Source organism: Carassius gibelio, chromosome A18 (assembly GCF_023724105.1).
Source record: "Carassius gibelio isolate Cgi1373 ecotype wild population from Czech Republic chromosome A18, carGib1.2-hapl.c, whole genome shotgun sequence".
Classification (NCBI taxonomy): Eukaryota; Metazoa; Chordata; class Actinopteri; order Cypriniformes; family Cyprinidae; genus Carassius; species Carassius gibelio.
In genome coordinates, this window is record NC_068388.1 from 26996127 (window position 1) to 27009403 (window position 13277).

The 13277-nt window shown below is 39.1% G+C and overlaps 1 protein-coding gene across 1 annotated transcript in view; it reads left to right on the forward strand.

Moving 5' to 3' along the window:
* The first annotated feature begins 1019 nt into the window (after positions 1-1019).
* Positions 1020-13277, forward strand: part of gse1b (Gse1 coiled-coil protein b) — a 195772-nt gene continuing 183514 nt past the window's right edge. Inside the window, exon 1 of the mRNA XM_052530743.1 lies at positions 1020-3491. Within this exon, the coding sequence (XP_052386703.1) occupies positions 1323-3491 (2169 nt within the window). The 5' untranslated portion in view covers positions 1020-1322. The remainder of the gene's footprint in view (positions 3492-13277) is intronic.

Consider the following 13277-nt stretch of genomic DNA (forward strand, 5'->3'; position numbering starts at 1 on the left):
TCATTTGGACTAATGAGTAGGGTAGACCACATACCACACAGTAAATGTGTAAAATTATACATCTGTAATACACAGTATTTCCCCTATCCAAGTTTGAACAATTTATGTATGTATTTAATTGTGAATAGGTGAAAAATTTAATTTTCTTCAGATTAATTTTTATGCTAAAGCTGCCACCACTGTGAAAACAATTAATATATATACATTTAAAACAATTCAAATAATAATAAAATTAGATTGGACAACCACACAATAAAATATGTCAGTCTTTCACTTAAAGGAGTGCCTAATATATATATATATATATATATATTGCAGGAACGAGTTTTTTTCTTCTTCTGTATTTAGCATTTTGATCAATATTACTTGTGCAGTGCAGCGAGAAGCAAACAAATATTATAACTGCATTTACTGATATGTGACGTGTTTTTTGGTACAGGCTTGGCTATTTGTGAGGTACAAAATTTCCTTGCTAATCAAAAATGCCCTTACTAAAATAGTGAAACCTGTTGGACACCAACTAATGAGTCAGACCTCACCAGCCAAAAAGGCATAGGCCTATTAATTAGCCATATCATGTTTATATTTATATCTAGAGTTTTCTGTAGTGTTTGTGAGGGTGAGAGGAAATAGGCCTATCATAGAAAACAACTGAAGTCTATAAGATGTCTAATATTGGCAAGCAAAACTCTCTATGTGAGTATGTGTGTGTATTGTGGGTGTGTGTAGGTTTGCCTATACTTGTGAGGTCCAAAAAATGTCTTCACTAATATTGAAACCTGAACACAGACTAATGAGACTGACCTTAAAAGGACCTTTCTATTTCAGTCTAGTGTTTTCCACATGTTTCTGTGAGGATTATGTTAAGGGGTAGTGGTTGGGTAAGGCAATATAAAATGTCCTAAACCTGATATAAAAATAATGGAAGTCTATGAGATGTCCTGACTAATATAGTGAAACGTACGTGTGTGTGAGTGAGTGAGTGAGTGAGTGAGTAAGAGAGAGATGGCGCTGTGTTCAGTGGTCTCGCAGCCACAGTGTGAGGAAACTTCGCCGAGCAACTTCCATAAGACTTTCTACTCTCTAACAGCACACGGATTACACCGCTGCCTATGAGGATGTGACTCCAAACAACCGCTCAGTGTGCTTTACACAGACACAAATCAAAAATCGCCGGAGCGAGTAAGTTTGTGGACTGAGCGAGTTTTTTTTTTCTTTCCTCGCGGGATCGATGGCGCTACATTTTTGAGAAAAAGCACAAAAAAATGTTACTGGGTTTGAAATCACTCTGCTTGTGATTCTAAGCTATAACGCACGGAACCATGAACGATCCGGAGCTCTCGCCGATCTCCAAGGCGCAACAGCGAATGGCTTTGGCTTTTCCCGGGGAAGAGAGCGCTCTGACCGGCAGCGTGTGCAGACCCGAGCGCAACGGGGTCTTCTTCATCCACTGCTTCATCTGTGGGAGCGGCGTAACCCCGGGGAAAGAGCTGAGTTTACAGGTAAAATACCAACGAGAAAAGAATGGCCCGTTTTTCCCTTTCTTACAAGGCCAGGACCCGGCTCCTGGCGCGCCGGAGATCGGTCCGGATGGGGACATTCTGGTGTGCGCCGTGTGCCACTGCTTCCTGCGCGAACAGTGGAACTCATTCGAGCGCAACAGGACGCCAGTCGAGAAGCGCATGTACTGGCTCAAGAGACCATACCAGTGCGACTTACGGAACATTACATACGACCTGGAGCGAAGAATGAGCGTTAGCAATTACGACGCCAACGAGTCGGACATTTCCTCATTCTCTGATAATGACCTGTCCGAACAGGACTTGGACCTGTCAGCGTGTGTAATGAATAGCAATAATACCACAGCTATCCGTGCGTCCAATAAAGCATCAAGAGAAGGCAGTAGAAATATCACAATGAGTGTTAAGAGCAGTCCTGAGTCAGTGAGATATCCGACCAAAGTTTGCACGGGTAAGGACGTACCTAAATCAGAAAAGCGTGTGACTAGACCCATCAATCACACATCGCAGTCATCCGTGTCCATGGCTCTCCAGCAGTATGACAGTCTATCAATTCGCACACCTCTGCAGGATAACGGTATCATTACGTGTGACAAGCAGTGGATACACGCGTCCACCGGTGATTCTGACGGGCCTGACAGCTGCGATATCAACATCACCAGCGATGACGAGAGAGCGCGCGCAGCATCAGCACACTTAGATGTAGAGAGGAGTCAAGCAGCCAAACGTCACTCCAGTTTTTCTGCTGATGAATGTGCCTGTTATATTTGTGGAAGCAGGCTTTCAGCTGGGGGCCACTTCAGGGTGTTTGTACAAAAGCAGGAGAGAGCGTCCAGTGAGCCATTCTTCCCTTTTCTGTGGCTCCATACCCCTCCGCCTGGTGCGGTGCCTCTTAGCCTGGGTGGATACACTCTGGTATGTACAACTTGCCACTCATCCCTCATGCAGCAGTGGCAAGGGTTCGAGCTTGCAGATGTTCCTGTTCTCCAGCGACTCTATGTGGTGCCCCTCAGCACGGGTGCTGCAGCCCCTCTTTCTCCACCTTCCACCAATGAATGTGGGGATGGACAACCAAAAGTGAATTCACTCCCCTCCATGCCACAGAATCGCAGGGAGAACTGCTACCTATGTGGACAGGACTGCGGTCGAGAGGTCAGGATGGCATACACCCATGCTGGTGCAAGTAAAGCCCGCAGTGCAATGTATTTTCCATTCATAAATCGGCTCCCATGCCCTCCGAATGCTCAGAGTATGCGGAATGGAAGGGTATACTGCTGTGTCATGTGTCACAGTATCTTGGAAGGGATCTGGGCAAAGTACTGCCTCTGTCTAAGCGAGGAGCTCATTACTTCCGTCACCACATTCCTTGAGAGATACCACCTGGCCATGGGGAGGGGAGGAGTCTTGGTATCCCCCCCTAGAGGACCCCTGTCGACCCCTTCTCAGACTGCCACAACAACTGCAAGCCACACCTCCATCTGTTACTTGTGTGGGGAGGAGCTGTCTGGAGGAAACGAGTATCAGCTTCATGTCAACCCCCCAGGGCGTTGTGGGGAGCGTGAACCCTTTTTTCCCTTTCTAACTGTCCACCCTCCTGCTCCCCGTGCCCGCCCTGCCGATGCCACAGGCCTTGTGTCTGCTTGTGCACTGTGCTACCATGACCTGCTGAGCCAGTGGACCCAACATGAGAGTCAGGGGTCAGAATCAGGCCCGTCCAGCAGCCCCTGGGCACGTCAGTATAACTGCAACACTTTCACATGCTTCTTCTGCAGGAAAGAGAAGAGGAGACCTCTTGGACTGAAGGCAGTGTGCGTTGACCGCTTGCCTGTATTCTTCTATGCTCCAAGGGTCAGCCAGACCCTGCTGATTGACAATGGCAAGCAGTTAACAATTGGCTCCTGTGTGGAATGCAAGTCTATGGTGTTGGCTGGGCAGAACATGAAGACGATTAGTGGAATCGCACAAAACAAGGTAAGAAACTTTTTGGCCAGACTGCTTTCCATTATAATCTTTAGACTCTTGTTTTGTAGTCCAGTCAGTTACAATCAATTGTACATGTGTGGAAAATCATTATAACCTCAGCTTACTTTCTTTTCTTTCTTTTTTTATGAACCGCTAGAGGGTCTTTCAGAGTCTTCTGGGGCCTCAGTTAGCACACTTTATTAGACAGCTTTGGCTGGAGCTGTTTCTGGGCCAGCATGCAAAAGTTCATCTGATGCACTGATGAGTGAGTGAGCCAAGTGTTGAAAGTGAAGTTTTATGGCAGGCTGCTGTTCTTTCTAGCGAGTGGGCTGGGTATAACAGGCAGGGGGTAGATAAAGTATGGAGCCTGTCGCATTAAAGAAATAAACATTTTGCAGACAGTCTAGTGGTTGTAAGCTCTGTTTAAAAACATTCTTCACTGTGGCCAACTCAACCTTTTGCTGGTCTTCTGGTGTGTGTGTGTGTGTGGTTGTTTTTGTTTGTATTTTGAGGATGTTACAATCAAAATCACATATATTGTGTGATGAACACTTTTGATTTTTTAGGCTGTAAATAGCTGTATTCATATTCCAGGTAGACGTTTGCGTTTTGCATGAAAGTATCTCTTTTTAAATGCCTCCTCACTACCATGGTAAAATGTAAATATGTTTTCTATCTAATAGGTCTCCATAAAACTAGAATTTGTTATGAAGGAAAAATGTTATTGAAAAATAAACTGACATGTAATAATACAAATGTATTATACTCCCATATGCCCCTAATATATTTATTACTAAATTAATAACAGTATAGTTGTACCATATTCTAGTCAAAATACCATGGTAAATGTTATTTTGCATTTTACTACTGTAAATCCATGGTAAATGTTTGAAAGGATAGTGATTTCTAATCTGGTGCGCCATTCTCATAGTTTTCCATTAAATTACATAATTTACAATTTATTTTTTATAAATTCACTTCACCCTAGGCTGAACATTTTATATTTTTATATAATTTTATATTCAGTTTTAACTTTTTTTTGTTGTTCTTTTGTTTTTGTTTTTGTTTTTTGGGGGGCTATGCTTCATATATGATAATATAGATTGTCCTTTATCATTCCATTTGCACAGTTATTTTCAAACACCTAAGTTCAAACTCATTTCAATCTTCTTTCTGTCCAGGAACTTTTTAGTCTGGTCTATGATTGGAGCCTTGGGAGATGATATCACTTTTTAATGTATCTGAATGGAGGAGAGGCTTCAAATCACTGAATTGGTTGCTCTCTTCACACGTTCATACATTTGTATTTTAAATAAATTTACCTCTGAATATTATTATACTGTCAATTTTGGCCTCATATACTGTACATCCTCATGTTGAAATAGAAATCCACTTAGAATCAACTTTTTTTTGTATTTGCTGAAAACATTATGGCTTGTCAAATTCTTATTTAGAGTTAATTTGTTTATTTACTAATTATGATATCATTCTGTCTGTCAGTATTTCTCTACTTAATTGAATGAGTGGTGTAAGTGTCAGATGTGTCTTTTTATGCTCTTGTGAGTTACATTCTTTATGAGATGAGCACTGTTTGTGTGGCATGACCGAAGCTTACATTTTTCACCTACACAGTGCATATAAAGTGAATTTTAGCCTTCAGCTTAGTATGCTAATTTGCTTGCAGTACAAATTTTGTAGCCTCATGCACATTTGCATATCTAAACTCACTTCTGTGCATGTACCTGAAATTAACAGTGATTTTTGGTGGGTCCTCTAGGTGGCAACACTCAAAATTGGGATTTTTTTTTTTGAGAATTACTCAAAGAGGAAGATGGAAAAAGTTAATAAAAACCAGAAGTTAAAGGCGGAAACATTGTGCTTTTAACATTGGGTGCTTTTCAAACGGAAGGCTGCATCCTGGTGAGAATGCATCCTTCCTATACCAGTCATTCTAAGGCTTCAAGGCTAGAGTCCTGCTCAGCATTAAATGCTAGAATGAGATGGTCTAGTAAGTTCACATGGCTACATCATAAATGTACGAAAATACTAAAATTATAGTTAGAAGAATACTTTATATTAAAAATATTTATATTTACTGAAGTTCTATTAATGCAGTACATGTAATTACAATTGTCTGTGGTCTCCTAGTGGTTTACATTATGCACAGTTTAGCAATATTTGATTAATTTACAACAAAACATAATGCTTTCATCCCTAAAATCATCTTTATTTGTCTTGCATTACCAAAAAAAAAAAAAAAAAGAAGAAAAAAAATTGGGATGAGCTCAGTACTCTCATTTGAAGCACCAATTATTAGGCTTCAAATGCATGTAAACTGGGTCAATAAATGTAAACTGGCTGCTACTTTGAGTCTTGATGGGAATGCAAGTGTTCTACAGATATATGATAGAGTTTACAATGGTACAAAAAAATATTAATAATTTTGTGGTATGACTAATCATTGTACTCTTTATTGAGAAGCTGAATTGCCTTCACCGACTGTTCATATACTTTATCAATTAAACATATTTATTTATAAAGCATTAAAGCATTAAAGCATTTTCAACACACATTGAACATTTCAATCAAATCTGTACGGTTTCTAATAATATAGTAATTTAGTCCCTAAGAAGAGGACAGTGCTTTTTAGGCATTAAATAATGACATAAATACCAGTAAATTGACTACTGCAAATCTTAATAATTCACACTGCATGCTTATTTAAATACATTCCTCCCATAATTTTTGCATCTGAAAGGCAAATGCCTAAAAATTTATATACAATAAGGCTGAATAAGGGGGGAAATGCTCGTTTTCACTCAATATCCTGTTAATCTTGAGTACCTATAGAGTAGTACTGCATCCTTCATAACTCCAAAAAGTCTTTAGTTCTATTATATTCATAAGAGAAAGATAGTCTGTACCGATTTTTCCCGGAAAAACACGACCGGCTGGAGGAGTGACGTGTGGGCGGAGCTAAAGAATCACGAGCGCGAGTAAGCTTTTGCGTTGAGAGCGTTTGGAAGCTTTGACATTAACGTGAGAAAAAAAACATCCAAAACAAACCATGGCTAACAGTCAGATTCAGCGCATATTTATGATCCAGAATCAGATCCAGAGGCTGAAGTTTAACAAGAGCAGCATCAGCAACAACGTCTCTATGTCGTATGTACTGAAACTGTATATATTTGCTTAGCGGTTTTGGAAAATGACTAAGTTCCACTTTATGTCGTCTTTTTTTTTTTTTTTTAAGCTGTACATGTGGAAAGTGCAGTTTGATGACAACATTTCATGTTGTTTACTTGATGTGCTTACGCGCTGATAGCCAAGTTAACAACACAGAGACATTTGAAGCAGTTTTACTCACCGCCTGCGGTTCCAACACACGTTCGTGACCCTTTTTCGTTGGGACTGCATTATCCTTAAGAAATAAACGATGTGCAAATCCGGCGTCAAACTGGGCCTTGTTTGTAAAACAAGCATCTTCGAAATGCAGGGAACAAACAAAAACACTTGCACAACTCCGTTGATGCTCTGTAAAAATAAACTCCATCCACTGGTCCCTTAATGCTGTTTTTTTTGGTAATCTGTGCAGGGTTGTCTTGCCCTCACAACCAAAAACACACTTCTTTTGTGACATTTCGCGACGCTATCGCTCTGATCAGTGAAGTCTGTTGTGCTCTCAGTGCTCTGCACGCGCTCTTCCGGGAGAAGTGCCCTCAGGACCCATATAAGGAAATTCTGCTCCATCTAACGTCACACAGAGCCATACTCGGAAAAAACTTTCCGAAACTTGTGACAAACCGGATGGAGTATTTTTGGAAGAGAAATACTCCTTCAAATGTACAACTTAATTTTTGAAACTTTGTCCATGTTTAGCATGGGTATCCAACTCTTTAACAGGGTAAAAAACTCAATATGCATGAAATAGCATTTCACCCCCCCTTTAAATTATCTGTTACCCCTGTTTGCTGTTTATTTATTTATTTTTTTTATTTTTATTCATTGTGTTAAAAGGTTAGTCATTGTGCTATAAACATGGTAATTTAAAGTAAAGAGTATTGTTGCATCCATAGTCAAACTTGAAACTGTGTAACTTCCTGTGCATAGAGTTAAAATTGCAAAATGTGTGAGAGAATAATGAAAAAGTAAAAAACAGATCTGTGATAACCGATGACAGATTTATAAAAAAAAAAAAATGTTATCCTCCTCCTCCCTACACTCTCAGAAAAAAAACATGCAAGATCTGTTATTAGAGCAGTGCCCTTTCAAAAGGTACTAATATGCATATTTTAGTTGAAAATAAAGTAAGAAAGTATACCAGTTGATGAGGTATCATCCCAGTAACAGCTTTTGTACCCCTTTTTTTCTGAGAGTGTATATAAACACTCAGCTTGATCTGCTTACAATCGATTTATGTATGTTTTTTGTGCAGTTGTAGCAGCAGTGTTTTACATGCTTATAGCAGCATGTCTATGTATGTTATAGCAGCAGCAAACCTTTAACATATTATTGCTTGTTGATTGTTCCGTGGCATCATTCTTCCGGTGATTTTAATGTTTTCTGCACTGTATTTAAGTGAAAATTATGTGTAGTTGATAGTCAATACAGCTCTTGAGTATTCATATGGCAGAGGTCACCTATGGTCAGAAGGTGGCCTTGCAAGAAAAAACAGACGAGCCTGTGGTCATCTGAGCTGTGAGAGATTTTGGAGTTGTGGTAGCATGGTAGTGATTATGGTTGAGCAGGTGTTAGAGTGCTGGATATGATGTCAGGGCGAACATCTGTGTGTATGAGAGGGGGAGAGTGCACATGTAAAAGTATGATTATTGCAAAGACAGCAGCTGTTTTATACACTGTCCCAAGCTGAAATTTTTAGTGAGAGAATTGGAGAGTGAGACCTCTCTTTTTTTGCGAAGAGTCCTAGAGTCAAACACTAGATTTCAGATGGAATGATGTCAGATGTGAGAATAATTCACTCTAGCATCCATCTGAATCTAGAAGAGCACTTTCAGGGTGTTTAAAGTGTGCTTCAGCCAGCAGGTTGGTACTGTAAGGCCCAATGGGATTGCCCTTTACTGGTTACCCACAGAAGTGTTTTAAAATGCACAGATTATTCAAAGTGTTGACATAATTTCCACTGAAACTGGATTGAGGTGGGACATATCAAGCGATTCATCCTATTTTATTTATTTTTTAATATCCAATGGTGTTTTCCCCCGGCAAAGCTGAATTTTACAGCTTGTGACAGCTACAGTTTTATTCAGTTTTATTTTATCAGTCTAAAAGATTGAATAATAATACATTCTTAGCAAGTATAGGACAAAAAAGTTACGGTATCTTTTCTCATGTTGTCCAGACTTGTATGCCTTTGGAGGAGATGGGTAACTCTTTTCTCTTTCTCTAGCCTGCCGGTGGGTCTGTGAGAAGAGATAAAATGCAGAATTGCTGTTTGTCTCTGGATATGTCTAAAATAGCGCTGGTGTAATGGGATCACAGGACATGCTGCTGGAGTGATAGACTATGTCTATGTTTAGACCCAAGCTCTGTGCTAATATTATCAGTAACACACCAGACCAACATAAGAAAGCATCACTGAGTCCCGGTAGGAATAGCTCTAGACTCTAATTGCGCAGGGCTAAGATTGTTATTCCACAGACAAAAAGTCCAACTCCAGAGATAGGTTTGCATAAAGCCATAGACTTCTGTTGTATACACATTTATTTATTTATTTTTGTTTGGGACCAGTAAAACTTTTTCCAGGCAGGAATAGGACAAGTTGGAGCTAAACTCTGCAGGACACTGGCCATCCACAACCATGAGTGAACACCTGTTACATATACTATCCATAGTATGACTACTGAAAATTTCCGTAAAGCACAATAATCAAGTAAAAATAGCTTACACAACTGTGTTGCAGGAAACTACAGTATTATGGCAGTTAATTCACTTTATTTGGTCCTACTTTATATTGTGTCCCTAATACATGTGTACTTACAAACATGTACATGTGTACGTAGTATGTAACCACTGTATAAGTACACATTGGTACATAGTATCTACAGCTGTAATATTTCTTTAACTACACACATGTAACAGCCCTCTGAATGGTTTGTGCAAGTACAAATGTGTAACAGGACATATAAAACAACATTTTGTAACAACAATATGTATAAGAGTAATTGGAACCATTTGATCCGGGGGTGGAGGTGGGCAGGTTTAGGGGTGGAAATGGGATCCAGGGCATGGAGATGGGTAAGTTTAGGGTTAGGTAAAGTGGGAGGAGTTGGATCTTGAGTTGGAGTTCCAGTGTACTTACATGGTAACTCCTGAGGAACTGTCCACTTTATAATATAAAGTGTAACATTCTGATTACATACATACATACATACATTATGGTGGTTACATACTGCATACACATCTAGTTACTATGTAAGTACACAGGTATAAGGGACACAATATATAGTGGGACCCTTATACTTATAGACAAGTAATTTGCTTTATAAAAATACAGATTGTTTCAAATCTTCACAGTATTAAACAGGATGAGACTGAAAATGAGACTGAAATGAAATGAATTTATCAGTCTGTATGCAACAGAATGCCCTCTGACTATCCAACTATCCAAAATGACTATACTACTGTTTTGATATGGCTAAAAAAATATATTGTTTGGTATAATACAATGACATAATATGATTTTTTAGTAGGGAGGCACCAAAATTAAAATTCTTGGCCGGAGCCGAAACCGAACAAAATGAAACACTGGGCCGAAGGCCGAACACAGAACATGGTTTTTTAAGTGTTTTCCCCCATTATGCCAGTTTTTCACCTTTGCCCAAATTGAAGCCAACATTTGCTTTTTATGGTTTTGTTTTACTTTTGAAAGAAAAAAAAATAATTAAACAACAACAATTTAAAAATATTTAATACTGAACATTTTTTAACCTTCTAGGAGACAGGACTTTTATTTTGGTGGAAAAGCTCAGGAAGACCTCAGTGCTTCTTTTTGTTGGCAACAGCAGAATTATAAATGAGGCTCATTACGAATATGTCATACGTATCGCATTTTCACATGTCAAAATCATAAAAATGTGACTGAGCATTTGCCGAGTAACACTGACTACGTTTACATGCAGCGAATAACCCGTTCAAAACCGGGATATTAGCAATAACCCGGTCGCGCACGGCCATGTAAACACCGGCAAAAACCCGGATATGCTCATATCTCGGTTTTTAAAAACCGGGATATTATACCTGGGGTACCCCTTTTCTAACCCGAATATTTGGTCTTGTAAACGCGTTTCGGCATATCCCCATCAAAATGTGTGTTCTGCGCATGTTCTATTCGCAAGGAATCTTGGTCTTTTGAGTCTTTGGATACGGGAAGAAGAATCGGAAATGACGCATATTCCGTATTACGTCCAGATGCTAACCGTGCGTTGCCGTTTACATCGGGATATTGGCGACTGATTACACATTCCATGTATACAGGAGTAACTCTCTCTGCTCACGCATGTAAACGGGTTATCCCGAATGTTTCAGAAACCCAAATAGTGACCTTAACCCGACCATAACCCGAATTTTAACAGCTTGTAAACGTAGTCACTGTTTTAGCGCAGATTTTCCTTGAGCTTTGGACAAGCACTTTTTTAATAAGCAGATTGTGTGGCGAGTTCGTGCAGTGCTGTCAGAAAGCATGCAATGCATGCATTAAAAAAAAAAAAAAAAAAACTTCTGCAGTTTATTTACCAATTGTTTAAGTTTTGGGATTTCAATCATCATACAATAACCAGCAACGATTACCACTTCTTCTTCTCATCAGTGCTTGTAATGATTTTTGTGTCTTTCTTGGGCTGACGTGTGCTTCATTATAAAGAGTCCGCACCTCTCACTCTTTGCAGGTTGCTGTATGATTGCTTCCATTATTGTTCTGTCTTTTCTCTTATTTGGCCTCCGAAAGAAATGCGTTCATTTGCTGAAAATGTGGTTCATCTCTAATTTTAAGCCATATCAAAACAGTAATCATGAGCATAGGTACATTTTACTTGCTGTTTTAAGTATACAACAACCCCTGGATGCTCTAGTGTTAAATCCATGCTCCTATTTATTTAATTCACTATGCTTATAGATCATCAACCTTGTGTTCACCCAGATGAGGTTCTCCACATTCTCAGGCTTGGAAATGAAGAGCTCAATGACCCATCAGTACTTGGATAAGTGTTCATTAACATGAGCAAACTGGGGCTCTCTAAGTTAATTCATATAACAGGAAAAATCTATGTGCAAAGATGCACACACACTGCCACTTGTGTTTTTTGGTCGAAGTGGAAATTAACTGCCCTTGTGTCATTTTCCAAGCCTGTACACTTGAAAGAAAAATCACTGAGTGCATCTGTGGCTGCATGATGTTTGACTTTAGCTACTTACAGATCTCTTTAGAAAGCTTAAATATATCAGCTAGATATTAAGTTTTAATTCAAAATGTCTCACTTTGATAGTGTATGATCATAACATTGCACAAATTACAGGATTTAAACTGTTTGATCCGGGGGTGGAGGTGGGTAGGTTTAGGGGTGGAAATGGGATCCAGGGCATGGAGATGGGTAAGTTTAGGGTTAGGTAAAGTGGGAGGAGTTGGATCTTGAGTTGGAGTTCCAGTGTACTTACATGGTAACTCCTGAGGAACTGTCTGTCCACTTTATAATATAAAGTGTAACATTCTGATTACATACATACATACATACATTATGGTGGTTACATACTACATACACATCGAGTTACTATGTAAGTACACATGTATAAGGGACACAATATATAGTGGGACCCTTATACTTATAGAAAAGTAATTTGCTTTATACAAATACAAATAATTTCAAATCTTCACAGTATTAAACAGGATGAGACTGAAATGTTTAGTGTAATACAGTTACACATCAAATATTCACACTTTTTCATGTTTGAGATGATTAAATTAAAACTAGGGCCTCCAAAAAAATAAAAAGATCAAACCAAACTCCTTGTATTTGTATTGGTGGTTGAAACATACAATTGCATGTCACTTGCAGAGTGATTCCATTGTGTCAGTTTTGCTTGCAAATGCATCTGATAGATAGATAAATTTCCATGTTTATTGGTGATGATGTCCATATCAGAGTAGATCTGTCATGCAGATTCAAGTACCAAGGTTGAAAGAGGTACAGTTTGTCACTATAAGGATATAAACAGGAACTTTGCATTATGTATAGTATATTTTATGTTGTTGTTGTTGTTGCTTCGATTATTGAGGTTGTGTTAATTGCTGAATGCTTAGTAGGTGTTGATATGCAAATGTGGGTGGTCATTAAAACCATGAACATTTCTGATAGAGAGTTTTTTTTTTCTCTTTTTTTTTTTTTCCACTGTCATTTCAATAAAGTCTCTGGATGTTCTGTTTCTTGGCCATTCTACTTGATCTGAAGCTTGACTGGTTCCTCTTGGCCTTTGTACACAGATCCTGTCCTGCCTGCCCAGGCTCTGAGATCTTTTGTCCCAGCTCCAGTGTAATTGTGTGCAACCCCCACTGAACATGCCAGTGGCAGAACGCCCGGAAAATCTCTGTATTTTAAGTCCTATTCTTCCATAATGAAAGATGTACCCTGTGAAAAACACAGTTTCTTTCATTGCCCAACAAATGGAGAAGTAAGTTACTTCCAATTAAGTAACAACTTTGTCTCAGATTTTTTTGCTAAGAGAGAAATAAAATAGACACAGTAAATTGTTGACCTACAGTAAGAGTATGGAGGTGTAAAATGT